At 50.3% G+C, this 27,672-nt stretch overlaps 1 protein-coding gene across 8 annotated transcripts in view; it reads right to left on the reverse strand.

The window, feature by feature from the left end:
- ADCY3 (adenylate cyclase 3) overlaps positions 1-27,672 on the reverse strand; it is a 75,928-nt gene that overhangs the window by 23,454 nt on the left and 24,802 nt on the right. For 7 of the 8 annotated variants that reach the window (XM_045511860.2, XM_045511861.2, XM_045511858.2 and 4 more), the window contains exon 3: positions 15,713-15,862. In XM_045511860.2, the coding sequence (XP_045367816.1) occupies positions 15,713-15,862 (150 nt within the window). Of the gene's footprint in view, positions 1-4,271; positions 4,292-15,712; positions 15,863-27,672 lie in introns of those variants that run through there. The other variant, XM_074341753.1, reaches the window with a different exon arrangement.

Below are 27,672 nucleotides of genomic sequence, written 5' to 3' on the forward strand. Positions count from 1 at the left end.
CGTTAGAAACAAGCCAGGCCTCCCCAGGGATGGCCCACACTGCCTGCTGCTAGCAAGGCCTGGGCTCCAAGATGGGCAGCCAGGGCAGGAGAGAGACGGCGGCAGCAGCAAAAAGCAGTGCAGCCCTGACACCCAAAAGCAGGCTCCCCAGACGCCCACAGAGCAAGAAGACCGCCCACTTATCTCTGGGGGTACGACGTGGGGAATTTTCACTTTTTGCATCATATGCTTCTGTAACTTTTCCAAGAGAATAGATGAGTTCTGAAAGCAGATAATCATTAAATGTCAATGTTTAAAATTACAAGAAAGCAGCTGTGGTTGTCAGTTAAGGCTGCCCGTTTACCCATGTGGTTTACAGAAACCTTACATCAACCTCAAAAGGTTAAGCGTCACTCTCTCGGGAACGGTCACCTCACCCGCCTGCCACCTCTCCAGAGAGCCCCCTCGCCGTGCCCAGGCGTGCTCGTCCCCCTCCTCACTTGCACCCGGTTTACCGGTGTCACTAACGGCACTGGCTTTGTTTGCCCTTATATTTCAGAGCTTCTAAAGTCATTTCCGAATCCCGGCCCCTTTTAAGAGTGTGTGATGTTAGCGATGGGTCTTCTAGAAAAATCCTCATATACACAAAGAGGATCCTTGACATCCATTCTCAGAGTCCAAGTTAAAGACCCCAACACCTCATATGTGTCCTTGGAGTAGGAGAGAGGCTGGGATCCAAGTACACTTGCCTGGTGGGTCCCAAGGAGGGGACAGGGGTGGATGGGACAGCGGCCACCCAGAGCGGCCTCAGGCCCAGAGCTGCTGGATGTGGCGAGGTCTCCTAAAATAGCAGTTCCTATATGTTTTGGGAGCCATAAAAAATTCCAAGCCTCTGACCTATTAATGGCTCTTCTGGGAATTTATCCAACAGAAATAATCCAAATGAAGTGAAAAGATTTATGTGCAAGAAGAACTTCATTGCAACACCACTTACACTTTTGGAAAAACTCTTTAGCAGCCCAAATGCCCAGCAAGTGGCTAATTAGATTGTAATACATCCTCTGGATGGAAGATGATGCAACCTTAAAAATGACCTCGATGAAAACTGTTACAAGAAAATGATGAGAGAGAAGAGCAAGCCACAAAACTGCTCTGTGAATGTGATGCTGGACGTAAGTGCACCTAAATAAAGGCAGAAGGACACATTCACAGGAGAGAAGGGTAATCTCATGTGGGAGACGGAACTGAGAGAAGACTTTACATGTTTTTCAAAATTACAATAGGATTGCTATGCCCCTGCTGCTTCGTGTTTAAGTTATGTTTTAAACTGGAAATAAACACAAAACGTCCTGTTACCTCCAGCCGTGACTCTGACTCCCAGCTCGTCTGTAACTACCACGGTTTTCTTAGAAACAGATGATCCCTGCAAGGCAGCTGGGCCAGCTCCGGACTCCCACGTCTGCTTGGACATAACCCGAGAAAGGAGACCGAGGGCCAGGTACACAGCAAGGAGGTCACAGCCCCGCAGCAGATCGGGGAGGCGGAAGTGACAGACCAGCACCCTGGGCTGGCCTCCTTCTGCAGTTCTCAGAAGCACCAGAACTCACCGGGCAAATGGACACTCGTGACCAGTATCAAAATCATCCCTCTTCTTCACTACACCTTTCTCATCTACCCTACATGTTCACCCATGTGTAATACCGCCTCCATTTCGCAGGTGACCGAATCGAGGCATGGAGGGTGAAGTGGTTTGTCCCACATCCTCAGATGTAACTTGGAATCACTCAGCACTGCTACCCAATGGATCAGACACCTGCAGCGAGCCCCAGCTCTGGGAGGTCCCCTGGTTCAGCTGAGCCCATCCCATGAGACCTAAGGCCTCATGACCCTGATTCCAGCCTGCAGAGCTGTGGCCTCGGCACCACTTGGGGCTCACCCAGCCAGGCCCAAGGATCCTCAGGCAACTGGTAACCACATGGAAGTCTGGAAGCACCATTTGAGGAGAAGGAGTTAAAGGAAAGGAAACCAAGGGAAAGGCACAGCCGTGGTGGTGCAGCGGGGAGTGGCTGACTGGTGCACCCAGAGCAAGATCACTACTGGAGACTCCTGCCTCCAATGCCATGCCCAAGCAGGAGGCAAAACCCCCAACTGGGACTTGGGGATTAGAAAGAAACAGAACACTTGAAACCCAAGGACAGGGCAGCAGTGAGATTCATGTCAAGGTGGAAATGGCAACACACCTCCAGAAGCTTGGACTCATATGGTCAAAGATGCAGAGGTCCAGCGCTCACCCAGTTCCCTCTAAGAAAGCCAAAACCCACTGATGATCACAGTCCCAAAGGACTGGGCGTGGAGAAGATGTGGTCAAAGCCTGTCATGATAAATGAAGGAGGAAGGGGGAGGGCATTCAATAATATGGATAATCTTTCATTTACTTTTTCTTCTCCTTCAACCATTTTTTATTCTTTAAAGTAGTTGTTCTGTAATGTCATTTTCAAAACTGAATTGAAATCAGCACGCCCCATCTCTTTAAAACGGCTGGTATTTTGAATTCCAATGCTCAGCACTCATTACATGAATTCCTGTAATCATCTCCAGACCCCTTCCTATCATGTTCCTTTTACAAAAATGGTATCTGTGCAGGGGCCGCTTTTCTCAAGACTGTGCCTTTTTAGGCTTGAGGTGCCCTGTGCTTGCTTCACACGTGGATGGTGACTTTTAGTGACACAGCGGAAGTTTGCCAGAAAACTGGACTGTTGAAAATGACACTTCATTAGCTTGAAGCTACTTTTAAAACCTAATGGTCTGGACTGAAAGGGGGAATGGAAGTTGGGCGTTGAAGAGACAGATGTGGAGATCATAATGACCATCTCCAAAGCAGGCTTCGTGAAGAGAAAGCATTTTAAGGTCCTGAGAGAGGAGGTGGTGGAGCTGCTGAGTCCTCCCCCCTCAGGGAAACAGATCGCCCAGGCCTTGGTCAGAGACTGATCACGCGGTAAGGGAACTGGAGCCCGGGCACCCGAGGGTGGGCTGAGGCGCTGCGTTCTGGCCCAGGGAAGAGAGGGCTCTGTGGTGTCACAGGGACTCTTCCAGACTGAAGAGAGCTGTTATGTGGGGAAGGGATGTGTGGCCCTGGAGGCCCCCGGAGGGAAAACGGCGGGGACCAGACTGTTGCTTCCAGCAGAGGAAGGATTTTCTATAAGTCAGAACAGTTCAAATAAAGAATGTGCTGCCCTGAGAGGCGGTGACCTCCCATCCCCAGAGAGGAGGCTGCAGGAAGGGAACCACGGATGGAGGGCTGGCCCAGAGGCGGGGTTTGGAGACACGGGTGCCGAGATGAGGCTCCACACAGTGGAGGAAAGCGGGTCAACTGCCTCATGCAGCCTCTGCCAGGCCCTGCAAGGCTCTGACGGGTATCCTAGAAACACATGGCAATGGAAGTCAAGGCCCTGACTCTCTGGGAAAAGAACCAAATAAGGTCCAGAAAGAGAGAAAGTCTCCAGTAGGTCTTGTGGGTAGAACAGAAAACTGCCTTGATCCTGGGGAGAAGGACCCAGGCCTGCCCTGGGATGGGGTGAGCAGACTCGGGTGGGGTTGGGGGGTCCTGGCCCCTGGGAGAAGAGACCACCGTGGCCCCGGCCCAGGAGGCCCAGCCTCCTGGGCTGGGGTGTCCTCACCTCGGCCAGGCTCTGGGAAGGAACGGATCAAGCCCCCTTCTCCTTGGCGGTGACTCAGGACTGAGACAGAGAAGGAGGCCAGCACTGCTCCCAGGGGCTCCGAGTCATTGCAGCTGATACTCTGAGGAGGCATTCAGGAGTTAATTACAGCAGGGTGGCCAGCGGGGATTTGGATAAATGAGCTTGGCTGGTGAGAAGCTAAGTTTCTGCAACACCCTTGTGAAAGGGGCAGAGGGAGACAGATTTAAATGGAGAAAGAGATTGGCAGTGCCCAGGTGGCCGGTGCGTCCGTGCGTGTGCAGTGTCTGTGTGAAGTAAATGGGTGAAATCCGTTTAAAGTATGTGTGTGTCCTTGTGTATCCCGTGTGTACCCTACATATGTGCTATGTATACACACACACACACACATACATGTCGCTACCCACAGCTAACTGTAGACATGTCTGTTTATCCAGATTCTTGAGTTTTCAGGCCAGTTAGAAGCCAAAAGATCACTGGACCCCACCAGGTGCCCACCCTAGCCTGACCCCCTCAGCAGAGGAGGCAGCAGGAAGACGGAAATGCAAAGGAGGACCTGGCCTGTTAGCCAGGGAGGTCAGGGCCCAAAAAGCTCACCTTTCCCTGATGAGAGGACAGAGGACCACAACACGTGAAATCTGGATGCTCCAGCGCAGCTGTCTGTGTATGAGCAGATGACTGCCAGTGAGACTAGGGGGCCATGTGCAGCCCCCTCCAAAAGACATGGGCACGACCTCGGTCACTCAAAGTCACTCAAAGAACTGTCAAGGTAAGGAGTCTTCCAAGAGCTCTGACAGGCAGGGCCGTCAAGTCACGTGCTGACTGGCTGCTCCCACAGGGCAGGACCACTTTGCTGTCTTCAGCCAAAGGCTGGGAGAGTTCAGAGGAGGGAGAGGTTGCATAACTCAAAAACCAGCCTATCTTTAAACTAGACCTTCCCATGCCAAACAGGCTCCAAGCCAGCATCCCCAGAGTTGCCCAGGTAGATGGGCTCCAAGATGGAAGCAGGGTCACATTCAATCTCAGGGTTCTCAGCCCAGCACTCATACCCAGCTAGAGTCAGGGAGGGGACGCTGAGCACACAGGACTGCAGGTCACCTGCCTGGGCTCCTATACAGTCCCCGGAGATAGGGGCTACCACGGGCCAAGGTGACCACTATCTCCGGGGACAGCCCTTTGGGCCTAAAGATAGCCACCCTTGTATAGTATCTGGAGCCCTCACCAAGAGAGCATGGCACAAAGCAGGTGCTCCTTGGAGGTCTGGTGAGTTAGTGAGCTGTCAACTAGGAGATGCAGCCCGAGGGGCGAGCCATCGTCCCCTAGAACAGCACTAACAGCACCTTCGGCCGTCAGGGAGATGTTCTGTAATCGGGGCCAGCCACATGCAGCTACTGAGCAGGTGGAATGTGACTAGTGCAAAGGAGGAATTGGTATTTATTTTAAAATTCTAATTAATTTTAATTGAAATAGCCACATGTGTCTGGTGGCTACCATATCGGACAGTGCAGCTCTCGAATACAACAGCAGCGATCAAGTCCAGCTCTGGTGCCAACTCCGCCAGACAGAGAGCAGCTGCCTGGAGCACTGTGTTGAGAAGGATGCTGAGGTAATATCTGTGATCCGTGGAGAGGAGTGCTACAATGTCTACACACACCACCTGCTTCCTTCCTGGACCCAGAAGCAGCAGCTCACCTCCAGGCTGAAATCCTTAGAGCCATCCTTGACTTCCCCCTCTCCCATCTCCAGTTCTTCCCAGCAGTAAATCCTGTCGGTTCTGCCTTCAAAACATATGCAGGATCCTCCATCCCCCCCATACTGGTCTGGGCCACCCTCCTCTCTCACCGAAGTAATGCAGGTCTCCCTGTTTCCACAGCTGTCCCTTCTCTATCAGCAGTCAGACCAATCCATTTAAAACCCACAACCCTCCAATGTCTCCCATTTCCCTTAGGGGAAAAGCTAAGGTCCTAACGAGGCCCTTTAGGGTCTGGCCATGACCTCTCTGCCTCACCTCCTACCTCTCATCCCCCCACTTCTGCTCCACCTGCACTGGCCACCTTGACGTCCTGTGAACATAACTCAGGGCCTTTGCACTTACTGCTCATCTCTCTAAACACAGCATGGCTCACACCTTCACTGCCTTCAGGTCTCTGCTCAAATCTCATCTCATCTGAAAGCCTCCTCTGGCCACGTGATACAAACAGCAACCCCAGTCACCTCTGGCACACTCTATGCTCCTTCCCCTGCTTTATCTCCATTGCCCGTCCCTCCTAAGACAGCATATACTCATTTGTTTAATGTCTGTCTCCCCCAGTAGAATCTGTTCTGCTCACAATTGTATCCCCAGTGCCTAGAAGTATGCCTGAAACATCTGTAGGATAAATGCCCTGTTTCAGACATTCTGAAAACCTCATATTCTGTTCCCATTTCACAAAGAGGCTGGGGCTCAAAGGGCATAAGTAACTGACTCAAGGTCATGTGACAAGTAAGTGGCCTGGCTCGGACGTGAATGCAGGTCTTACTCTGAACCCTGTGTTGTCAGACCCTCCCATTTCCAAGGCAGTCAGAAATACAAGTTTTTATATAAAATTTTATATACCAACTTTTTAAGTATTAGAAAATTTTGAAGCTCTGGGCAGGTCATACAGAAACTGATAGGCCGGGTGCAGTCCAGGGATGGCTCACCTGCTTCTCCTAGTGGGTAGAGCTCTGACTAGAGGCCCTCACTGGGAGGAGAGGGGCCAGGGCGGGCCAACTCCCCTTCTGGGTTTGTTGTAACAATTAAAACTTAGCCCAGGGCTTGGCACAAAGTCGTTGTTAAAAAAAAAAAAAAAACTATTCCTATTATTCAACAAAACTTCATTCTCACAGCCAGATGAGGGTGGGGACGCACCACAACCCTGACCACACTGGACCTGGACAATAGACTCTACAGCTGTTTGGAGAGAAAAGTGCTGCTGGAGGATGTGGCCAGGGCCCTTGACCCTCCAGAGCCAGGCGGGGACCCAGCTCGGAAGCCACACAGCCCACACCCGGGGCCACCCATCAGCAGCACTGCCAGCACCGCCAGCGCCCGGTCCACCTGACACAGCAAACACCCCCCCACCGGCAGGGCCCCCCCGTGGCTTTAGAACAACCTGTCCTCTGTGGGCTCATCACTTGCATCATCTAACGTGGATTTGTTTTGCTGAATCCTGGGATGTTAGAATGAAGAACATTCTGTGAAATCCAAGAGGTAGGAGTTGGAAATGGCAGAAGCACTAATTCCTACTTCACGCCACAGGAAATTCACCTTCTGGCTTTTCTCAAACCAAGAGGCCTTCGAGGCTAAGATAAACACTGAAAGATACCCGTGAGTGGTTCTGTGGAGAAGGTAAGATAGCAAGTCCCTCTGCAAGCTGGTGTCGGGGGTTTCCTGTGTGCCTCCTGTCAAGGAGACGATGGGTTTGTCCCACCTACATCAGGTGCTTATAACACGACGTCGTGGGAGGAGGCAGAGGCAGGGGCATGCTCCTCCTCTCCCCCCACCCCCACTGGTTCCCCCGGAGGCAGGGCCCCAGCCCAACCTCACTGTTGCCAGGACAACAGAGGGCATCTGAGGGCTGACACTGGAAACCCAACCCCCAGGCTAGGGTTCCTCTGTCTCTGTCTCCCTGTCACCCTGCCTCCCCTCCCCCCACCAACAGAGGCACAGCTCACTCCAGGCCTTCTCCTCACAGCTAGAGGTCTAGAAGGGAGCAGTGAAGCAGGCTCGGGTGGAGGGCAAGGGCAGAGACATTCAGAAAGACAAGAGACTGAAGCTGAGCTTACGGAATGGCAGCGTTCCGAGTGCCAAGCTCTGGGGCTCCCGGGAGAGAAGTCTGACTCTCATGCTAAGAGGTCTTCCCTTGGAGACCTGCTCAAGGGCAGAAGGTCATCCACCTACGGAAAGACTCCTGCACGAAGAAGAAACACTATCCCTGGTCATAGGTGCCCCTGGGCTTTGGGTTGAAGGAGGAGGAGAGGCAGATACAGTGGCTGTTCTGTCTGCACACCCCCCACCCCCAGGAGCTGAAGGGGGACCACCCAGCGCTCCCCCACACCATGTTCCCCAGGGTGCCGCAGAGGAAGCTGATCTGGCCACTAGTCCTCACCGGGGTCAAGTGACGGTGAATGGTTTTCTGACCTAGAACCCTGTGCAGGCAGCCCTGGGCTCTCCCCCAGATACCCAGCCGCAGCGTCCTTCCCCAGGAAGGTGGGGACCAAGGGCAGCTCTCCTCGCTGAGTGAGGACCAGGCTGGTTCCCTGCCTCAGGCCTGCCTCAGCCCTGTCCCTGTCATCCCTCCATCCTCCCCATCCTCCTTCCGCCACCTCCCACCTCCGGGAAGTAATTCTGCGGATGTGATTCAGAAAGTCTCCTAATTCTGGGTCTGTACCTGGTGACAGGTGTGTATGGGGTGGATTTCCTGGATGTCAGCTGTTGCCAGGTAGCAGGCAGGACGCTTAGCAACCCTCAAGGTCCCCAACCATACCCTAGAGTATGGTCACGTGGGAATAAAGAAAAACAACTCTAGCTCCTTACTCTTGGCCTGCTACTCAACCCTAGTGGGCCTGTGGAGTCAAGGAAAGGTTGCATAGAGGCCTGGAGTCCACCTGGGAGGCTGTGTGTCACGGGGGGTCAGTGCCATCAGGCTGCCTAAAGCATCAGATATGTGGTCAGTAATGAGACAAGAGCGCCTCGTATGCCAAGGTCGTGCTCACTGAACCTTAAATCCACGAGGACCTCAGAGTGGTCAGGCCCCAGCCCTCCCAGCAGAGGAGGAGACAAGCCAAGATGACTGGAATCCAAGACCTCATCTCATCTTCTCATCACCCAGGTGCTCCCTCATCTCAACACAGCCTTCAACAAGCCAGACCTGCTTGCCCTGGTGACACAGCGGAGAAGAGGCTGTGCGTGAAGGCCCGGGGCTGCTTCGCACCTTCCCTGGATGAGGCTGGGGCCCACCCATCAGGCGCTGCCCGCTGTCATCAGGAGGTGGGTCCTCTTCACAAGGGAGAGCACAACCTCCCGGGTGGCAGCAGCCAAGGGATGGAATCAGAGGATGTGGGATGGGATCCCACACCAGCCTCATCATTCAGCTGAGGAGGACGAGGCCCAGAGAGGAGACCTTTCTCCCAAGGCAGCATAGAAAACAAGATAAACACACTCTGACAAAAGAAAAAGTGAGGAACGGACCATGAGAACTAAATTCTGAAAGGGAGCCTCCTCTGCAAAGTTTTTTTCTTAATTGGGACTTTTTTAAAAAGGCACTTAAACAAATGTGAGTACACAGGTGGCCTGGTGTGGCACTGACCTCAAACGGCTCCTTAAATAGGAGCCATGTCCAAACCAGCTTCGGTTTCCTCTCCAACAAGGACTTTCTGCAGCTCTTTCCAAAGTGTGTTCACATCTATTATCTCATTTTTATTCTCCGGAGAGGCTTTCACAGAAGGAAAATGAAATGGGATTGTGCAACCTCTACCACCGGCCTGACTCAGCCCCACACACACAGCAGCTGACGTTCCCGGGATGTAAAATCAGCCCAGAGCCCACGCCACTCGCAACGTCAGCCCTGACACCCGGGGAGGGAGCAACCTCTGTCCTGACTGGGACCACGGCCAAGGGCGCCCCAGCCGGTCCCATTTTGCCTCTTGGCTCCTCCTTTAGCCAGTGTCACCACAGCTAATACACTATAGGGCTTCATGGTGTCTGGATCTGGACCCATCTGGGTGTTGTTACTTTAAGTGATTCTTAAACGACCCCATGACAACGGTATTATTTTTAATCCCAATTTTTCAGTAATCTACACTGAACACCAGAGAGGCAAAGTGCCAACATCATGCGGTGAGAAGGTGGGAAAGTCAGGTCTTGCCGTCTGTCCCCCAGAAGTCGCTGGCAGAAGCGTTGGATGCAAACCCCAAGTCCAGGCGCGCTGGCAGGGGCTTCCCCTCTGGTGCTGGTCACAGGGAGAGGAGGACACACACACCAGAGATGTGCACAGTTCTGGGTCTTCTGTCCTACGGGACAGGAGACTGCAGCTCTGGGCTGTCCTAAAGCTGGGACCTGTCTGCTTGGTTTTCAAAATCAAGTGAGGGTCTGGGATTTTCTTTTGGAGTAATGAAAAGAGTTCAGAACTAGATAGAGGTTGTGGTTGCACAACATTGTGAATGAACTAAATTGTACTAAAATATGGTTATTTTTATGTTACACGGGTTTCACCTCAACAAAAAGAAAAAAAAATCCAGCAAACCTGAAAGCCTTTTCTAGCCGAGAACCCAATTTAACACACTGTATTCAAAAAAATAAATAAATAAATAAAAAGAAACCCCCGGATTATGGGAGGCTTTTCTCAACTTCTCTGTACCTTCAAAATTGTATCCAACAACAACAATACGATGGTACACAGTTCAGGGCCCACTATTCAGGACGGTGCTAAACACACCTTTTACATTTAGTCACCACATGAAGTGGACGTAAGACCTAAGTATCTGGTTCTGACCTGCCACATAGGAGATGATGTTACTGCTGTAATCACGGTAACACTTTCAAAACACAGAATGAAAGAAGAGTTGAAGGAATATGCCTCTATCAGTATTTTTCTTTACATTTGTCTATTTTGATCAAATATGACAACAAACATACAACTAAAAAAGAAAACGCTTCCAAACCTGTGTTTACTTGAGCCAAATGAGGGAACAGCAGGCAATAGCTCACAGGATGTTAACACTGCCTTGGGGCCTGTTCCCTGCAGCTGGGGTTTTCAAATAGGCATCCTTGGGGAGAGCTGCAGGGGTTCCAAAAGCAAAATATTTTCTAGATAAACAAGGAAAACTCACGTGCCTACGTCCACTCTCCTTCCTTGCTGGGAGGTGTGTAGATTGTTTGAACTTTCGTGAAACAATTTGGTAATATTTATCAACATTAAAAATGCACGTGCCTGATTCCTCAAAGTTAAATACAGAACCACTAGATGAGCCCGTTTATACCCCAAAGACTTAGAAAGCAGAGACTCAAACAGATTCTTGTACACCAATGTGCATAGCAGCATTATTCACAATGGCTAAGACGCGGGGCCTGTCAACAAATGAATGGATAAACAAAACGTGTTACATACACACAATGGGCTATTATTCAGCCTTAAAAAGGAATAAAATTCTGATACATGCTGCAACATGGACAAACTTTAAAGACGTTATTCTAAGTGAAATCAGCCAGTCAAAAAAGGACAAATACAGGACTCCACTTTTTGAGGTACCTTGGCCAGTCAAATTCATAAAGACAGAAAGTTGAACAGTGGTTGCCAGGGGCTGGGAGGAGGGGAGGTCGAGGCGTTACTATTTAATGGGTACAGAGTTTCTGTTTGGGATGATGAAAAAGCTCTGGAAACAAACAGCGGTGATGGTTGCACAACACTGTGAATGTGCTGAATGTCACTCGACTATACACTTCAAAATGGTTAAAATGGTAAATTTTACGTTATGTATACTTATCACAGTAGTAATACATAAATACACACGTATATACATATACACATAAATATGTATAACTTCTTAAATGTACATGCCCTTTGATCCAGTAAATCCACTTCTAGGTTTTTAGTCTTGAGATATATTTGTACACGTATGATACAGCGTCCCTATAAAGACATCTAATACAGCAATGTTTGCAGTAGCAAAAGGTTGGAAACAACCTAAATGTCTGCCTACAGGAGCCCAGTTAAATAAGTGATGGCACCTCTATATAATGGAGTACAACAGTCATGAAAAGCATGAGGCAGTGCAATACGGACCTGGAACCCTCTCTGAGATAGGAGGTGAAAGGCCGAGTGCAGGAGTGAACGCGCTACCATTTGTGTGTGTGTGTGAGAAGTCTGTACAGGCGCCCCTCGGAGATACTTTGGGCTCAGTTCCAGAACACCGCAATAATGCAAGAAAGCAAGTCACGTGAATTTTTGCATTTCCCAGTGCATATAAATCAACAGTATGACTGACAGCTGGCATTATGATAGAAGCCTGAGGATAATGGAAAGACACCTTTAAAAAGGGCAGAAAGTAAAAATCCAGCAACCCAAAATTCTATGTCTGACAAAAAGTGACTTTCAAAATTGAAATCAAAGACACTTCCAACAATTAGAAATGGAGACAATTTAGTACCAACAGACCTACATGAAAAGCAGTATCAAAAAGAATTCATCAAGAAGATGGAAGCACAGCCATGAAAAAGAAATGGAGTGTAACTGAGAGGGTAAAATATGGGCAAATGCAGGTGATTAACTGTGGAAGACTGTTTTGTGGGACTTAAAATATACATCGAATTAAAATACATTACAACTGAATCACTATGTTGTGCACCTGAAACTAATTAAATATTGTAAACCAACTATACCTCAATTAAAAAAAACCCTGAAATAAATAATAAAATAAAATACACGAAAGTGTAGGAGAAGGGGAATTAAGTATTGTGAGTTCCTTGCATTGTGACCAAAGAGGCAAAAGTACTTTGGGGTGGATGTAAATGTGTCATAATCGACATTTATTGACCTTAGCTCATTTTTGAAAGACATTTCGTAGAATACACATTATTAAGTGCATCAAAACTGACCACAAGCTTGGTCAACAATCAAGTTCCAATAAATTTCAAAGGACTAATATCACACAGAGCATGCTGTCAGACCGCAGTCAAGTTAAGCTAAACATCAGTAACAGAAAGATAACCTTTAAACATTCCCCAGACGTTTGGAAATTAAGTAATGTACTCCTAAGTAGCTCATGGATCAAAGGCATCTCAGTGGACTTAGAAAACATACATTTTTAGAAAATACGAATTTTAGAAGTTACAAAACTGAGCTAAATGACAACAGCAATATGACATATATCGAAACTTGTGGGATAAAGCAATGTACTGAGGGGAATCTATAGCATAAGAGCGTGTTTTAGAAAAGAAATGCTGAAAATCAGCTAGGTCCCATCTCAAGCAGGTAAAAAAAAGAACACCAAATTGACCCCAAAGAAAGAAGAAAATGACAAGAAGCATAAGTTAATGAATTATAGAAATGGACAAAGATGCTTCACTGTGAAGGCTAAAATATTAACAAACCTTAGTAAGACAGATTAAGAAAAAATAAAAAATAGAAGGTACAAATTACCAACATCAGTAATGAAAAAAGAAACAACATAAAGCCCAGGGACAATGAAACAAAGAGAGAAAATATAATGATCAATATGTCAGAAATTTGAAAATTTAGATGAAATGGACAGGTTCCTAATAAAACACAAAAACTGTCCAAAATTCACAAAAAGAAATGTAGGACCTTTTATCTTTAGAGGAAACTGAATCTTCTCATAAAGGAAACTCCAGACCCAATAGGGCTTCACTAGTGAATTCTTCTGAACATTAAAGGAATACCCTAAATCTTCCTTAAACTCTTCCAGGGTTTAGAAAGGGGGAATATTTCTCTAATTAATAAGTCTGGTATAACCACGACGCCCAAACCTGTCACGGACACAGAAAGTCAGAATGGAAGCAGCTCTCATGTACGTGGTCCCAGAAGCCCTAAGGAATTTAAATATGAGCAGGTTGAAACTCTTGGGCGGCAGAATTCCAGCCCCACCGATGGTGATAGTGCTTCTCTCACTCGCAAAGGGATTTATGCACATTATCCCATTTTACTCCCAATTTATCATCATCTACACTTTACACAGAGGGAAATTGAAGCCCAAAGAGGGGAAGGAAACAGCCCAAGGTCACTCAGGCTGGAGTCCACTTGATGGACATTACAAGCACCTGCTGTGTCCCAGGTAGGCCTAGGGATGTGGGTTTGTGCCCCTCCTCCCCCTGCACCTCCCTTCTGCCTTCCTGGACCTCTCCCGGGCTAGTGTCTGCCCTGCCACCGTGGCTCTGGGCAGCCAGCACAGGAGCAGCAGCAGGGCCCGGGCAGGCTGCCGGCGCCCTCTGGCTGCTCCGTGGTGTCCAGGAGTCCTGGAGCACACGTGGTGGTTCTCGCTGCCGGCCTACCCCCAGGCTCCCTGCACTGACCCTGCCCAGAGGGAGCATATGGCCCTGAGCATTAGAAAGCCCTCATGGGCCATGCCCTTCAACCTGACCATCACCATTTCCAGCTGTCTTTGTCCATTTCTTTTAATTTTTGGTTTGTTTGTTGGGGGAGGGAGGTAATTAGGTTTTTATTTATTAAGTACTGGGGACTGAACCCAGGACCGAGGGGGAGGGTATAGCCCAAGTGGTAGAGCACATGCTTAGCATGCATGAGGTCCTGGGTTCAATCCCCAGTACCTCCTCTAAAAATAAATAAACCTAATTACCTCCCCTCAACACACACACACACACACACACACACACACAAACACACACACACACACACACACACACACACACAGTGCTGAACCCAGGACCCTGCCACTGATCTACACCCTCCCCTTTGTCCATTTCTCTAATTTATTGAGTCAGCACTTCTGCCTGTTCCTCATTTGACCCTCAGGGAACCCTGCAAGATGAGTATCAATACCCCCACTTTGCAGATGAGGAAAGTATGGCTCTATGGGGTGGCTAACTTGTCTAATCAACTACACAGAGAATAACAAGTCCAGGGTGAGACACAGGGCCTTCCTCACCACACCAGGAGGCCCCCAGCAAGCACTGTTCAATGTGATTGAAGATGTCCTGGATTATACATTATGAGACAGACAAGATCCACACAGACGGCTGCACTGAAAACCACACAGACTATATAAAAAAGAACTCCCCAGCCTACCTAAGGGGTGATACATGCATGTTTTTTTAATGCAGGGAACCCAGAAGGAGGCTTCCACAGTATGAGAGCTCAAATGCAAACAGAAGCCAAGACAGTATAAAAAAATAGAAATTAAAGAACATCTTTCGAGAGACTCAGTAAAGCCAGTAAAGCGGGATTCTTTAAATACATTCAAACCACAGCAGTGACTCGGTAACCACAGGATACAGGGCCGAGGAGAAGGGAACAAATAGGACAGGCCCTTTGTCACAACGAGGTCGGGGAAGTTCCCCTTCTAAAAGAGGTGAGTCCGAGGCCCAACTCAGAAGCTTCTAGATCCCACTGGTAAAATGAGAGAGAAAGAACATCCCAGAACAGAGGATGCTGGACACATAAGCAAAATGACTCAGTGTATGCCTTCAAATTGCACTGTCTGGAGGACGGGAGGCCCACTGATGGGGCCCCCAGCTGAGGGTCCCAGAGTCGCCTCTGAAACTACAGCCCCGCCCACCTGAGGCAGGGTCTGTGAAAACAGCAATTTCGTGAATCACAGAACCCAGAGCACACAGCACCCTCTGAACACAAAACAACGCGGCTCCCAGAGCAGAGAATCATGTATTTTCAACCTACTGGGTTTGTTTGTTCAGGGGAAGTCAACCTATGCATAACAGGACACTGGTGGATGTAATTTCTAAAGACCTTCAAAAAGCATCTGAGAGGAATCCAGACCAAAGACTATTTAGGAGACTGAGTCACACGAGAGTGGGGAGTTTCTGTGGCGGTGGATCAGGCTGGAGCCAAGCCAGTAAACAAAAAGCGGGGACAGCAAGCACTCCTCTAGATGGAAAAATGTAAACAGTGGTGTCCCCAGGGGTCGGGCTGGTTTTACATCCTCATGAACGACTTCGCAAGAGAAGGCAGTGGGGAGATGGCTCTGAACGCAAAGGAAACAGCCCTCTTGGGAGGAGGTGTGAGGGGCTGATAGACTTCACCCAGCAAGGCCCCTGAGGCCAGGGCATGGGTCCCCCCACTGCAGAGGGAGGAGCCCTGAGCACACAGTAGGTGCGCTGCACGAATCTGCCCTCGAACAGGAGGGAATGGCAGAGGGAGGCAGGAGAGGAATAACACAGAGTGATGCCTCTGCAGAAAAAGAATTCAAACTCCAAGCCCCAAGGAGCCCAGGGCCCCCGCAACAACTGGGCTCAATCCCTTCCGGCAGGCCCCGAACCCGGGCTCCAGGCCGGTCCTGCCCCAGGCCGCCCCCGAGAGCCTCACCTGCTGCTGGCTCTGCTCCTCCAGGTTCATCTTCACCTCCAGCGACTGGCGGGCCTCCAGGAAGGCCTTGCGGTGCTTGCGGTCTGCCATGTAGTAGGACATGATGCCCACGACGATGGCGCACAGGTAAAGGAAGACGTTGGCCAGGATCTGCACCCCGAGGAGGAGAAGAGGAAAGGACAGTGGTCAAGGCACGACTTGAGGAGAGGGATGGACGAGGTGGGCAGACGGCGACCAAAATCCAACCCCAAGTTGCCCAGTGTCCAGGGAGGTCCCCAGCAGAGCCTCTGACCTGGAAGGGGTGTTCAGACCCTGGAGCAGACCCTGCCCCACCGCCATGGATGAATGAGGTCTTTTCAAGGGAGTGGCTCCAGGCCTGGAAGGCTGGCTGGGGGATTGCAGATCTTCCCTCCTCCTTACCTGATAGCAAAGCTGGCCCACCCCACCCACCTGTGATCCCTGAGCAGCCCCTCTGCTACTCATCCATTCACCCACTCGTTCAACCACCACTCACTGCACCCTGACTTCTTAGGTGCATTTAGGTGCTGTGCTGATTAGTTGCGGAGGGAAGTGAACCAAGCCCAGATCCAGTAACAGCTGCAGGGTGAGTGCAGCTGCACCGAACACGCGTGCCACAGGGGAGAGGCTCTGGGATTCACACACGTCCTCTGAGCCAACCCCACCTGAAGGGGTGGCCAGTGCCAGCGTCCAGGTCTCACGAAGAGCTGAAGCGACAGCAAGGGGAAAAGGGAGTTTGGGACCTGACGTCTGTCCTGTGAACTCGGTGCGCTGGCACCGAGGGCTTCTCTAGGCATCAAGAGCCACATCCCTGGCACCCTGAGGTCCAGCCAGAGGGGGACAGAGCTCTTCTCTGAAGGGTGTGGTTTTCTTGAGCAGAAGTTAGAAGCTGGCAGGCAGGGAGGCAGATATTCTTAGTTTCTGACAATGGGGGAGAAAAGATTGGCCCAGGGGAACAGAATAAATTCTAGGGTAGATGAAAAATACAGGGAAGTTGATTTTAGATTTTTAAACAAGATAGTTTAAGAGGCAAGAAAGGAAGTTAATTCAGACATTAATTTTCTGGTACTCTTGGTAATGCTGTATCCCCTCTGATAGTTTCTGTGTTTCATCAGCGCTGCTGGTCTGTGCTCATCATGAGGACCCACCACCCCCAGCAGAAGCTTCCTGAAGAGTCTGTATGTGGGCACCAGCCTGAGCCCAGGAAGCACTCAACAAAGGGCCACTGAGTAATTAATTTGTTAGCAGGTTAAGTGTGTCTTGGTGCTGGTCATCAAGTCACTGCTTGCAGATTTCACAAGCTTCTTGGATGTCTGATTCCAGCAACTAACAATCAGCTGTATTCTTGGGCCTGGGCAGCCCTGATCACCTACACCATTTGTGGGGCAGGCAGGTAGTTTCAAAGTCCTCTGGGACGTCTCCTGCACCTTCTTCTGGACCATGATTGCCCACTGCCATCTGAGTGGTCAGTATCAGTATGACCTTGGTCAGTATGATCAGGCCACTTATTAAACACCTGATAATCTGAAAAGCTTCCAATTCATAATTTATGTTCAGTGGGTCAAAGCAAATCACAGATTGTTGGGTCTCGAAGCCAGTCTAGGTTGAGGTCTGGGAACCTCCACCAGCCCAGAGGCCACCATCCTGTGGCGAGGCCATGTGGCCTTAGAAACCCACCAGCCCCTAAGTTCATGGTGCAGGAAGCTGATGGACAAGGTCAGGCTGTACCTGTCCATCCTGACCCAGCAGTGCCACTCTGCCAAAGCCCAGATACAGTGGCCACCAGGCCAAGGGTCACTGGGCCGGGCCAAGGGTCTCCGGGCTGATGGGGCCGGGGTCCTAGAGGGCAAGGGCAGAGCTGCGCAGAGAGGAGCCACATGTCTGGACCCCACACCTGCCAGAGTCCACGGCTGAACCAGGGGCTCCAGACAAAGCAGGCTGACTTGGGGCACAGGCCTGCCTCTGCCCTGCCCACAACCAGCCTGGGCTGTCACACGGCTGGGGACAAAGCTCTACACTCAGGGGTCTTCCTGCCCTCCCCGGACAGGCCCTCCCTGACCACCTAAGGAGGATGGATGAGGGGGACTCTGTAAAATGTCCAGTGCTGAGCCTGTGTCAGGAATTACTGTTGTCCTTCCCCATCAGGCGTCCACCTAAGAAAACCAAACCTGCAGGCAGACCGTCAGAGAGCAACACTAGTGCAAAAGCTTCAAGCCAGAGAATAAAGAGTATAATGGGATTCAGGTTCGGTTCATGCCTGGGGATCGTCTACGCAGGATAGCATCCCTCTCTTTGAGCTGCAGGTATTTGAAAATAAAATCCACTTTTGCGCTCCACTTGTAGGTACAGACGATATGGAAAGTAAATTCAAGAGAAGCCCTGGCGACCTGCCAGGTCAGATAACTTCCCTGAGCTCCAGTTTCATCATCCATGAGCTAAGGGATGGACTCATCTCCAACGCCCTTCAGTCCTGACACTGTCTTGGGTTGGGATTGGAGATAATCTGGTCCAGGGAGGCCAGGGGAAGGAGGCTGGCGAGAAGGACAGCAGGTCAGTTCCAGGTTGGCCAGAGCACCCAGGTCACAGAAACCTTATCCCCTTCCTAACCTGCGCTCTTGGCTGCAGGGATGTGGAGGCAAACGGCTGCACCTGGGCCGTGCCCTGGAGAGTCACAGGGGTCCTGCAGGTGCCATCCATGCCAGGGAATTCCCTTCCGTCTTCCAGGGAGTAATCTGTTTCCAGACAACTCTCCCAACAGCCCCAGGCCATGGGTCTCTCAGAGCTCCCCCAGTTCTCTAAACTTTCCTCACGTGCAGAATGGGCCCTCAGGGGCACGGCTGCTCTGGCCCACCCTTCCTCTCTCTCACTCTGCCTCGGCTTCGAGGCCTGGAGGAACTCAGCTGCCCCCAGTGCCGGGTAGAAGAGGGCAAGAGGCTCAGCCAAGCCCGACAGGTGGCCCCTCAGCCTCTAAGTCCAGGGCACAGACCCGACAGGGTGATGCTACCAAGCCAAGGAGACCTCCAGCCAAGGAAGCCAGGGTGCACTCTGGGGAGGAAGGTTCGAGAGTGAGCCAGAGGAGCTGCCTGCAACACAGTCCCCTGGGGTGATGGTGGCTGAGCTAGCTTAGGGGACTGGCGGGCGGGCAAGGTTTGGGCAGCAGCCAGCACGTGGCCTCAGCTTCCTCACCTGTAACATCACGTCACATCACAACCTTACGTCCTAGACACTGGCATGCACTTTGCCCATCTCATCTGGCTTCATCTTCACAAGGCAGGTGATGTGATTCCGATTTGACAGAAGGAACTGAGATTAAGCAAGGGCTCAAAACTAGAGGCTAAGGTTTCTTCCCGCACTCATCTCTTATTATTCTATGATGCAAAACCCCACCCTACAAGCACCCCTCGGCTTATTTACACATCTATAACTCATCTTTCCCCAGGAAGGATATTAGACATTTTATAAACTAAAATTAAAATTTCCACCAAGATACCAGCCCTAAAGCACTTATTGTGAGCTGCTCACCTTTTTAATCTGAAACAAAGTAGAATGTCTGCAGATTTCTACAACTTCCATACATATGGGGAGGTCATTAGCTCTAGGCTCTGACATTCCTCCATCTCCCATTTCATATTTATGAATGTAAATGTGTCTCACTTAGCAAAAGGGATGTGCTCTTCAAAACGTGTATGAAAAAAAAGAGTTGAGCTCCCTCAGCAGTGAGCCACGCACAGCGCTGGCACCGAGGAATCAATGGGGACCAGGACACCATCCTTCAGCCCGGGAGCCCACCGCTGGCTGGAGAAGGCCCAGGTCCCGGGGAGGACACGGTGATGGGTAAGTGGGGGCTGTCATCTCTCTAACACATCAGTTAGTACTGCCTCTCGTTATAGTTTAAGAACTGCAGACCCAGGAAAATCTTTGGCTGCCAGGGAAAGCCTGAACCCTAGAGAGAAATCTGAAATGTGTCTCTCACGTGACTATGACAAATGGGCTTCTCCAAGCTGAGCCCTGAGCTCTGCTGGCCTGGGATTAATTTTCTGGTGCTCCCACCCCGGGGAGGGGGGAAGAGCTTTTTTTTCAGAACTCATCTCTTCTTCCAGGGCTCCCTTCCTTGCACCCACTGCTGCACAAATATCTCCCCACCCCACCCCAGCCACCCTGGGCCCACCTGGCAGCCCCTCTTCCTCCCTGAGAGCCCTGCTCAGCCTCCCATCCCCCTCCCTCCCTTCTCCACCCCTCCCCCATGCTCCTAGCACATGGTTCAGTCCCCTTTAATAGATGGGGCACTGCTGTCCTCCTCGCCCGTGTCCCCAGAGCCCACCCCAGGCCTCATCTGGCACCGGGACTCAGGAACCAAGAGCTGTTGGGTTGGACGGACTAGGTAGTGAAGCCACGTCACAGACACACCCCTCACCTGACCCCTTCAGCCTCTGGTCAGCAGACAAGAAGTCATCATAAAGCCAACCTCCCGGCCCCCAGGACCTCCCAGGGACCCAGCCTTCTAATTAACATCTCATCCGCTGCTCCCCACCCTCGCCCACCATCCTGAGAACAGAGAGGAACAAGGCTTGGTTACTCCCCCAGGACAGTACAGACCCCAGGACAGCAGATCAGGGGACAGTCTGGGAAATGTCCAGAGTATAATGCAGAGCACACAGGATGAGAGAGAGGTGGGCATGTGTGGGGGTCACAGTCACTCAGGGAGAGGTTAGACAGCTTCACACTCGCACCAGAGAGAGACGGGGTCTCGGAAATGCAAAGACGAGCTCTGATACCCCAGCCAGCGAGGTGAGCAAGCAAGGCCGGAGGGCTTCTTCACTCTCTATCTGGAGAGCAGCGGCTCCTCTCCCCTGTTCTGAAAGCGAGCAGAAGCCCTGATGCACAGACCCTCACCCATCTCCTTGGTGTGGCCCTGGGCCAGCGGCAGCACCGCCACCTGGCCGCCCACACCAGCCGACTTCAGTCCCCGGGTGATGCCGCCACACCCCCAAGGCTGAGAAGCCCTGCTCTGGGGTGCCATCAAGGTCGCCCCTCTGTGTCCCCGTGGCCTCCTTTAGACTGGGCGGCAGTCCTCTCTCAAAAGAATGATTCTTTTTTCCTTTTAAACAGAAGATTTTAAAAATAATGAATAAAATGAATGAATCTCCCCAGTGGGTAAACATTCTGACTAAAGCTGCCTCTAAGCCATGACAGCTGGATCCGTGTTTATAATACCCCAGCTCAGAAATGCGACCGTGAGAAAATTCCTTTACAAAATCATCCCTCTTGGAAATCTGATGAGTCACCGTCTCCTGCCCACAGGGACAGGCTCTAAGCAGGGCTCTAAAATGGAAGTCACCCCATCGGAGGCAGGCTGGTGGCTCAGTGCCTAGGCTGCCCTCACCCTCGAAGCTCATGCTGGCCTGCAGATTCCAGAACATCCCCAAACCGGGGAGAAGAGACCAAGGGAGAGGCAGCAGCTCTGGGGTGTCAATGTCCTCATCGGCTGCCCTTGGGGAACTTGTGATGCTCTGCTGCTGGGGAAAGGCCCCTGTTCATTAAAACAACCTTAGATGTTTTGGAAAAAACTCTCTGAGGAGCTGGAGGGCAGGAAGGAGCAGGGGAGGAGGCACCTCTGCAGGCAACCAGCCTCCCCAACCTAAGGAAACCTGGTCAGAGCCCGCGGCGGCAGCCACAGTGCCTGGGGGTCCCCACCTGTGCAGCCACGCTCACTGCAGACCCTTGGAGGGGCCCAGTGGTGGATGAATGCCTGGCAGGAGGAGTCACAGAGACCTCGCCCACCACCAGCAGGCTGTGTGGCCTGGAGCAAGTCACTTACCCTCTCAGAGACTTGGCTTCCTCACCCTCACCATAACCCTGAAGGCTGTTCCGGTAATATTAAGAGAGATTCTACGCAACACCACCTGACAGAGGGCTTGGCACAAAAGATGTTCTTAATGACTTTTTCCCTTCTTTTCTTCCATAGAGGAGAAGGAAAATTAGTAGCTAATAATAATACTGTAATGAAGCTTTACAAGAGACTGCATCTTCATTATCTTATTTGTTTGTCACAAGAGGCAAAGTTTTCTTACTCTCATTTTGCAGAAGAGGAGCCTTGAAGCTCAGAGAAAGTATATTACGAGCCCCTGCTCTGCCAGCGATGCTGAAATTGGTGCCCAGGTCTCCTTCCTCTTTGTCCTCTAAAACATAAGCACAGAGTTTAAATTTCAAGACATTAAAACAAACAAACAAAAACACAATCTCTGTCCTGGCCCAGGGACTGAGTATCAGAAGCCAGCCTAACCAGGCACGTGTGGCCTTGGAGCAGGTCCACCACTGCTTTCTTGCACCATCCAAACCCAAATCCAAGACTCCTTTCCCTGCATTACTGTCTCCTTCGCTGATGAGGGTCAGAAGAGGCTGGGTGAAGTCCAAGGTGCTGGGGGTCCCAAGGGAGCACAGTGAGGACCTGGAGCATCTGCGTGGGTGAGGTCTGCAGACCGTGGGGTGACACTCTGCGTTGCCCCAGAGCAAACACTAGCATCACGGTGCCAAGAGGCAACTGGGGTCTCCAGTAAATACAACCCTTCTCAACACAATGCAAGGTGCAAGCCTCGGGGCTCTGTGCCTCGCCCTTCCAAGCGGGGCATTTGTCAAGTTTCCACTGTAGGCCTCAAAACAAAAGGACCTCCAGAAGCTTCCTGCATGTTTAATAGTTAGGACATGCCTCTGCTAAAATACATTCAATGTTTACACTTTTCCAAAACAAAGACGACTTCCAGGATAGCCATGCAGCCATCATGGCATGTTACACAAGGTCCTTCACAACCTCCTGGGTGGGCACCACTCCACAGACTCAGATGGGATGGCTCCCCCAGAGACGTGGGACAGGGAAGCCCTGTCAGTTGGGCTCCAGTGTCACCCTTGTATCTTACATCTGGCCGCTGCCCACCAGGCTCCCTTCACTTCAGCCACACCGGGCATCTCTCCAATCCTCTAACAAGATGTGCTATTTCAAGGCTCTACAGTTCTAACCAGAACATCCCGCTCCAACCCCACCTCACCCAGTGGAGGACCACATGTTGTAATGATGCCCTGACTTAACCAGGTCAAGCACGCAGCACACAACTGGCCCTTAGCTATCCTTCAGAAACTGTTAGCTGTTGTTACTATTTCAAGATTATCTCCAACACCCCACCCCGATTCCCTAAACAGAACCATCCATCCATCCATTCACCAAGTCACAGATTTAGTGAATGCCCACCCTGTGCCAGGCAGGCGCTTGGCATTCAGCAGTGACTAAGGCAGAAAAAGTCCCTGCAGCCATGGGCTGACATTCTGGTAACAATAGATAAATAAGAAGTAAGTAATTCAACATCCTACAGTGCACAGGACAATCCCCACAACAAAGAGTTGTCAGGCCCCAAATGTCAACAGATCCGAGGGTGAGAAACCCTGGCCCAGGGCAATGCCTTCTTCCTTATTTATTCCTGAGTCTTCACATGAAACTTTCCTAAGCTTTTTTATTGAAGAACAAGGAATTCTGAGGACAAAGATGGAACTAGAAGATTTATTCTTATATCAATTGTAGACCTTGTGGGCTAAGAGGGGAACATTACTGATACTTGTTGAACCTAAGGACACAGGAGCTTGATAAATATGTCGACATGGGAGGAAGCCCCAAATCACAGGGGTAGAGATGATGAAGACCAGAGAACGCCACCTGGTCTGTCTTCCTGGAGGAGGAGATGCAGGAATAAACATCTCACAGTGGGCATTTTCTACCGACCAAGGGATGAGTCGCTTAAAGTCTGTGGATCAGGTTAGGGGAAGTCAGTGAATCCCTGAAATTAGGGGGAAAGTTGTGTTTTTGCCCTTTTCTGGGAGCAAAGTCCACTGCTTCCACCAGATTCTCTAAAGTCTGTTAGCCCAGATGATTAAGAACCACAAAGCTAATCAACCCCAACCTCCAACCCCGTCTCCTCTTACAGCTTCACGGCAGAGACAGAAAACATCAGGTCACGGCACTTTGTATCTTCGTACAGATGTGACCCCATTAGTCACCTTGGTCTTTTTCTGCAGGCCAAATAATTCCCATTCTACATGAAGGAGTCAATTTTAAAAGGTTTAATCATGTAAATGCTTCAGGGTTTTTTTTCCTACTTTATTTTTTTTTAATGGAGGTACCGGGGATTGAACCCTCCCCGCCAGTCCCTGAGACTTTTTTTTTTTTAACTCAACCCTCCTAAGTTCTCACTGAGTGGTGGACCCCATGCTGAGTCCTAGAGAATCAAAAAGGACCTCAAGAACTCAAATTTACCAGGGATAAAGAAGCTACGAGAATCAGAGGAAGCACAGATTGATTCTGAGGGAGAAGAGGACAGGTCCCCAGAAGGGAGAAAACCTTGGGCTGGATGCACTCAACTGTGGGTTTTCACACATAGTGACCACACTCACAATCATTTTACATACATTTTAATACATGGATGCTGGATAGCAAAGGAAATTTACACCAATTTCCAACTGAGGGCCAATGTTAAATGAAGGAAAGGCAAAAAGTAATAAACTATACGCTTATGGGAGTCACCGGAACGAAAGGGTTCCTGCCTCATGCTGCCTGCTCTGGTTTCTCACCTCTAAGCATCCTACTTGCATTTAGTGCACAGATCCTGACTTTCTGCAATTGCCTTTGAACTTGAGAACAAATGTACTAGCCCAGAGGAACACATCATCTGGAGACAGAAGATTTTTTTAGAATTCCAACAATAAGATCGTCACACAAACTGAGCATGTGAAAATGAGAAAGGGATCCCCCATTTTCAAAAAAAACACTGACATCCCTGAGAACAAACACAGCAAACCCTTGGGAGTCCAAGGACTCCCTACCACTCAGTTCATGATGACTCAGATCTTGCGAGTAAAACTTTCTGCAGACTCTCAGCTGCAGAAACCAGCGTCACTCTCCTCTCTGCATCACAGCTTTCTCCTTGGGGATTCGATTCCCTCTCTTGTCTCCCTTAGTGCTTCTCAGGGGTTACTCAGCAGCCCTCTTCCCTGCAACCTCTCCGAGCCTGCCTGGAGACATCCGGATGTGTTTTTTCAGTCACTGGTTCTGACTCGACCCTTCAATGCTTATTCCTCAGTTGCTACTTCTCTAGTTTCTGAGCCAGGTGCACTGGCATCTGGAGGGGAACTGGTTAAGAATGCAGATTCCTGGGTCCCACCCTGCCTGCTGAGACCCAGGAATCTACATTTCCCACTCCCCCAGGTGATTCTCTTTTATTCAATCACTGTCTTAGGTGATGTAATAAATATCAAAACAATACAAGATCCTCCAAACTTCCTGGTTCTTTAAACCAAACTATAAACACGTGACTGCTCTATGTCATCTCTCTAAGCTTCTTGCCTATTTCCCTTCTGTCCACTGACTCTCTTTCCTTTTCTAATAATCTTCTGATCCTTGGTGCACCCTCACCCTGTGTTACCACACTTCCTCATCATCTTATCCTGTCTGACCAGCATCCCCTCCATTCAAAGCCATATCCACTGAGATGTTTTCCATCAGTTAACGCTGTTTCATGTGTCCTGCATTTAGTTCAGTTCCCTGGTTTTGAATTCAGATTTTAAGTCACTTTCCAAGTTTCCTTCTCATTGTCCCAATCCTTTCACCCAGTGTCCCCCATCTCCCAGCTCTTGGCAAAGGTGGCACACACTCACAATCAGAGCCTGGTCTGGGAGGAACCTGCTCGCCATGGCCCAGTCCTCCCCATGGACTGGCTTAGTCCCATGACACATGAAGACTTTCAAATTCCAAAATTCGAATTTGAAGACCCGGCAAACTATCACCACTCCTAAATTTCTTCGGCCGCAACTGTTGAATTATCGTCACCTGAGTGTGCTGCCCTTATCCTCCGTCAGTGGTTCCCAACCCTGGAAGCACCTTACAGTCACCTGAGGGCTATGCCGGGCAGCTCCGCAAAACAGTGAAACCAGAGGCCCAGACACTGGCGTTGTTACAAAGCTCCCAGAGACTCCGTGTATGTACAGCTGGGGTCAGTGGGAACACCCATGCTTGTCACAGCCAACCCCAACCAGCCCCGAGGGGAAGGTCCCATTTCTGCAGCCAAGGGTTGGGACCACAGCTCACCCGACTGTGCACCTCAGGTAACTGGCACACAGCTCGCAGCCCCGAGCAGTCCTCAGTGAACCTCTGCTGACCGTCTGAGCCAGCGCCAGCCTGCGCTCCCTGTCACTGGGCCCTTCCGCCCCCCCCAGGGGTCATTCATCCCATCTGGTCCTCTGAGTCTTCTTGTCCTCTTCTTTCTTTCTCCTACCATCACCTGGCCCGAACCCTCACCTCTCTCAGGGCTGGACACAGACTCGCTTCCCTGGACCCTCTGTGCTCCTGCTAATCCACCTCCTGGTATCACATTAATCTTCCAATATTAGCTTTTTGCAAATTCCACCTTCTGCTCAAAACACCTCAACAAGCTGCCAGTTTTCCAAAAAGTAAAGTTCAAAACCCTCATTCTGGCACTCAAGGTCCTGCACACTCTGCCCCATAACCTTTTCTAAATACCTTCCACAGTCCCCTGATATAAGTCATCTGCTTTAGCCACACTAATGTCCCCAATGTTGTCACCAGCAGGCACTTCTGACCTCAGCATATGTCACAGCCCGCATTCCGAGCGCCCTCAAACTTTTCCACTAAATTAGGTGGGGAAGAAGCCCGCCTCTTCCCTTGCTGGGGTATGTGGATTCCACATTCTGTTGCATAAAAATCCCTGTTTGTATTACTATTTTTAAATGTCTTAAAATGTTTGCCTTTGAGTAAAACAGACGTGTCTGTTATATCATACGCTCCACAAGGGCAGGGACAAAATCTGTTCCAATCACCACTGTGTCCCAAGCACTGGACAAACACCTGGCACATAAGAGGCACTCAACTACTACTGGGTGAAGGAATGAATAAATGGGGGAAGGAAGGAGAGGAGGGAGGTGGGTAAGAGGGAGGGAGGGAATGAAGGGAGAAAAAGAAGGAGGTGTGGACAGACTGAGAAAGGATGGAAACGCTGATGTCATAGTTATCCTGGGGCTTCAAGTCCATCAGGCAAACACCCCTGGATCCCACAATGGGAGAGGCACCCCCGACCCCAAACCATCGCCCACCACCTTCCACCCTTCTCACCAAACCCTGTCTCCTCCGCAGAGCCTTCCTTGACACCCCACTCCTGAGCAATCATATTCTTATGTTTCTCCTCTAGTTTCTTGAAGAAAAAACAAGTGCAAGATAAATCATTGAGAAAAAAAATTTAAATACACAGCACCTTCTGATCTCATTTTCAGAGCAGAAATGAAATCAACAGAGCAGGACCAGAAACACCAAAATGTCAACAGTGGTTATTACCACGTAGGGGAGGGGGGATTTCGGATAATTTCTGTTTTCTTCTTTTTGTCTCATCATCTTTCTGCAGTGAAGCCCTTTGTGTAGAGGCAAGAAAAGACAATGAACACTATTTGAAAATTCTATTGTTCCTTCTGCTCACTTGGAACACCCTAACCACCAGCAGACCCAGGGACCCTTAGAAACAGAGATTCCTCTTCAGGGAAGCTCCCTCCTTGCACTTGAAAGGCCCTCAGTAAACACCGCATGGTGGGCAGCCCCACCCCAGAGTCTCAATATCTTGTCCAGAGTCCACTGAGAACCTGCCCTGTGCACCTGTTTCTACAGGACACGCCTCACCTCCCGCCAGATCTCCCAAAGGGCCAGCTGGGAAGATAAACCTTCCAAAGGCCTTCCAACCAGATCTGGACACAGCATCCAACGGCCTCGCCCTCTGCCCTCCTGCTCTGCTCAGTGAACTGCAGGAATTCAGAACCACAGGATCACAGCCACCAGGAGTGAAGGGAGACGCCCCCTCCTCACCCCCTCATCCATGCTGCCAAGCCAATCCTTGGTCACT

This window comes from Camelus bactrianus, chromosome 15, assembly GCF_048773025.1.
Source record: "Camelus bactrianus isolate YW-2024 breed Bactrian camel chromosome 15, ASM4877302v1, whole genome shotgun sequence".
Lineage (NCBI taxonomy): Eukaryota > Metazoa > Chordata > Mammalia > Artiodactyla > Camelidae > Camelus > Camelus bactrianus.